Raw genomic sequence first — 4,272 nt, forward strand, 5'->3', positions numbered from 1 at the left:
CTTTACAATTGAATGAATCCATCACTAAATAAAATATATTGAATTAAAAATGTATTTAATAATTCACTGAAAGAATGAACCGCTGAATCAAACAGTGAAAATGGAGCCCTAAAGCGTTTCTGAAGCTTGAAAAACTATTTGAAAATGCAATTTGAAAAAGTAAACAAAAAGAGAATCTAGATATACGTTATGCAAAAGATGCTCATAGTAATGCAAATATGTTACCGCTCACTTGTGAGGCGTCAGGTGTTATCTCTGGCTCCACCTTGTGTACTTAAAGGGTTAGTTCAACCACAAAAGTGTTGTGTATATACACCACACATTGATCTCCTGAACAAAAGTCCTGTATTTGACAAATGATCTGAGGAGAAAGGGTGAGATTCATTTTATCTCATGCGTTTAGGACATTTCCTTATCATTTCCTTATTTTTCTGTTGTGTTCCGTAGCTAAGTCGAGGGCTGATGTGTTGATAGTCTTGCTGTCTCCTTGCTGTATATTCTCTATTGATTCTGATTTGTTTGAGTTTCCTCAGGCAGCTTTATTTCTAGTCTAACAACCCAGTTCTGCACTTTATTCCAGTCACACCAGAACATGTAGCTGCGACAGAAGGAATAAACTATCGTTAAAATAAGGAAGTGCTCAATAAAACTAATAAAAATAATAAGGCCTGAGTAAACTACCGATTAAACAAGCTGATGTGTCTCTGGCTACAATGTTAGCATTTGAATGCGTTGGAAGGATGTACAAATGGAAGAAGTTTGCCAGAGGAAACACTTCCGTGACATTCGCCCCCGATTGTCAATCGCATCATTTAGAAGTCGTTAATGAAAGTAAAGCTGAGAGTTTGATGCTGATCCCGTTTTCCAGGTGAAAAGCCATACAAATGCTCCCTCTGTGAGGCGACGTTCAACAGGAAGGACAAAGTGAAGCGACACATGCTCATCCATGAACCCTTCAAGAAATACAAGTGTCCGTTTAGGTGAGTCTCTCCGGTGGAAACAAGACCTGTTAGCTTATTTAACTTCCCTTGTTCCTACTTCATTCAAGCCTTTTCAACTTTCAACTTTTCTCACGTCTATCCTTCTTCTCCTTTGTCCTCCTCATTTGTGCTTTTCTGTTAGACTGTCTTACAGGTTATTTCATTTCATTGAATGCAATTTGTGTGTTTTTTTGTCATCAGGACACATGTGGGCTGCACCAAAGAATTCAACAGGCCAGACAAACTCAAGGCCCACATTCTGTCACATTCTGGTGAGTGAATATTACCAGTAATCATTTTCATCTGAACAAAGATGACGGAATATTGCTTGTGATGTTCTCGTGATGTTGTAGAAATAATAAAAAGTCCTTTCCCACAAATAAGTGATCAGATTGACTACATTACATATTGGTGGTCACCCAGATGTGGAAATATTGCTGTTGGATGAATGACTTTTTTGTAGTCATACCTAAGACTTGACTGGACATCATAAGGGCATGTTTGCAGGGCCAATAGATTCAATAAAAAGATAGAAATATCATGTTTAGGTGTAGAAGTCTGGAGCAGCTTCAAATGAGAGAGAATTGTTTGTATCACTGAAACGTCAGTTTGCAGTTACATATAGTACATGTTTGCATAAGGCATAAATTAAACGAGGTAAACCCTTTATGAGTGTCAAAATGACGTTTAAAACCCACAGGACCCGAGAGCCCCCCACGGGGGGCTGTTTTAGAGTGTGCAGCATTCAGCGTGTCGTAGAAAGCATTTTTCATAAAGAAATATGATTATTGCTCCAGACATATTAAATATCGAATTAACGGGAAAAGTCCGAGCAACATCATCACACCAGCCATTGTAAACACTGCAAACACAATTATACATGAACTAATATCATATCTGGAAGATATCTAGAAGATTTGCCACAATTTTGGCCAAAAATCGACGACCTATGCTCACTCTACGGCTCTCTCATCACGGAGCAGGATCGCACATGGCGGATGAACACAATGCAGGAGGGGCACGATTCGACCCGGAAACGCACAGCGGCGTCCAAATTACTCTCTTTCAAACCGTTCAAAAGTTATGGGTATGCATGCCAACATCAGCCACAGGTCACGAGAAAAATAATTGGGTAAAAAAAACTTACGTTTTGACGGTTTTGGCGATGAAAAACGGATTTATTCGAGCCGATTTTTGCACAGCTCTGCCCGCCATGTTCTGCTGCATGTCTGTGAGTGAGATCAATGCGCTGGCGGAATGAATCACAAAATGACAGACGATTCTGTGGGGTGGAGCAATCCATGTACAGAGGGGGGTTCGCCCAGCATTTGCGATTTTTAGTCAGTAAACAGACCCGGATACGATCAAACACCCCTGCATGGCTCCCGTTGGACTATCCCGCATCTAAAAATGTCTCACACCAGTAAATCGGCCTTACCAAAGTCACATAGACACACATTATGAGCCATTTATTGTTATGAATGACAGATATGACACATCATATCTGCTCAAAATTATTCAAAATGGTGTCAAACTGATTTATTTGGATTATTGAACACTCTTAGTGATAAGAAAAGTGAATATATAGTTAATATTTAGTTATATAGTATATAAAATTAGTATACAGCAATGCAACAGCTGGTTCTGAAAATCAAAATTTTGATTTTTATGACCATTTATGCTGGCCTGCTTCACTCAATCGAAGTAAAATATGTTGTGGGGACATATAAAACGTGTTGTTCTATGACTGTGGCGTGGTTTTAGGCTTGCAGCTGCATTATTTAAAAAACAAAAAATGTTCAATACAAGTGCTTTTTTTCAGGCAAACCTAGAAATTTTTCAATTTGAGCTGTGCCATAAGTGTATCAGTTATTAACCAGAAACATATACACAATATTTACACAATTCAACACATCTCACAAGTGTTACCAGTATTCTTGCATCAAAATTATTAAAATAGACCTTGTAGTTAGAGCTCGGGACTCTCTTGAGTATGGCTATGCAATTTTCGAGCAGAGGCCTAAAAATAGGGCTAGGGTCCTATGAGTTAATTGATTCTTATGAACTCCTCTTCCCTCCAGGTATCAAACCCTACAAGTGTCTTTTTTGTCAGAAGGCGTTCAGCCGCAGGGCCCACATGCTGGAGCATCAGCAGTCCCACACAGATAACTACCGCTTCAGATGCTCCACCTGCAACAAGGGCTTCACCAGACAGAGCTATTACAGAGATCACAAATGTCCTGCAGCAGGAAACGGGACGGGAAGTGAAGGAGGGACCGGAGAGGCGGAGCGAGACAAGCTGGTGGGAGCGGCAGAGGAGAAGGATGGAGAGGATGACGGGAGAAGAAGCAGGTTCTTGAGAAGAGAAAATATGTCGGGCGGTGCTGACGGAGAGAATGACCACAGCTCAAAGGGCAGCCAAGAGCAGGAAACACACGAGGAGGAGGAGGAGGAAGAAGAGGAGGAGGAAGATGAAGAGGGGAGGAGGGCTGACGAGGGTTGTCAGGCTGCAATGACTATCACCAGCATTGAAGGACAGGAGGAGGAGGAGGATGAAGATGAAGATGAGGAGGAGGATGATGACGGGATGGAACATGGTGTTATGGTACTGGATCACATTCAGAGCAATGACCAAAACTGTTTGCAGCAGCAATGTTTGTAGTTTTAAGCACGATCTTAGTTGCAACGTTTCCCGGACATGGACCAAACAAACTAAGCTATCCATAATTTGTTTTGTTTTTAAGTCTGGGAAATGATTTGTTTTATATTAAAACGTTAAATTACATACACTGATTTTACTGTAAAGTAAGTAGGTCTACAGTTTGTTATGTTGTATCTATACTACCAAAATAACCAGTGGACCATTTCCATGTACTTGTGTACAATCATTGCGCAAGATGAGCCACAGTGTTCATTTAAAATGTCATAATGTCAAAAGCAACAGAAACATTTTGTCTAATTCTGTGTAGCGAAGAGTAAATTATTTTAAGGTTACCCGTGTCTCAACGTTTATTTGTGTCCATATAAAGGTTCTTTGTTGTTGAACCAACAGTAAACTTGTTTACTTCTACTTCAGTTGGTGATTTCTTAAACTAAAGAATTTTACCATCCATCATGTAGATCAGGGGTGTCGAACTCATTTTCACTCTGGGCCACATCACATCAGCATCAGGGTCGCCCTCAAAGGGCCGGTTGTAACTGTAAGACTGTATAACTGTAACTACTCCTAACATATTGTTAAATAACTCTCTCTGCTTTTGATTATTGTTTATTCAAGTGTAAAAATATTGTA

At 40.0% G+C, this 4,272-nt stretch overlaps 1 protein-coding gene across 1 annotated transcript; it reads left to right on the top strand.

Moving 5' to 3' along the window:
* The first annotated feature begins 465 nt into the window (after positions 1 to 465).
* LOC116395218 (zinc finger E-box-binding homeobox 1-like) lies at positions 466 to 3,943 on the top strand. Its single transcript, XM_031868911.1, has 3 exons — positions 466 to 980; positions 1,182 to 1,252; positions 3,062 to 3,943. The coding sequence occupies exons 1-3, from the start codon at positions 937 to 939 to the stop codon at positions 3,640 to 3,642; spliced, it is 696 nt and encodes a 231-aa protein (XP_031724771.1). The 5' UTR covers positions 466 to 936; the 3' UTR covers positions 3,643 to 3,943.
* The last annotated feature ends 329 nt before the right edge of the window (positions 3,944 to 4,272 follow it).

This window comes from Anarrhichthys ocellatus, unplaced genomic scaffold (genome assembly GCF_004355925.1).
Source record: "Anarrhichthys ocellatus isolate YVR2014 unplaced genomic scaffold, GSC_Weel_1.0 scaffold44, whole genome shotgun sequence".
Lineage (NCBI taxonomy): Eukaryota > Metazoa > Chordata > Actinopteri > Perciformes > Anarhichadidae > Anarrhichthys > Anarrhichthys ocellatus.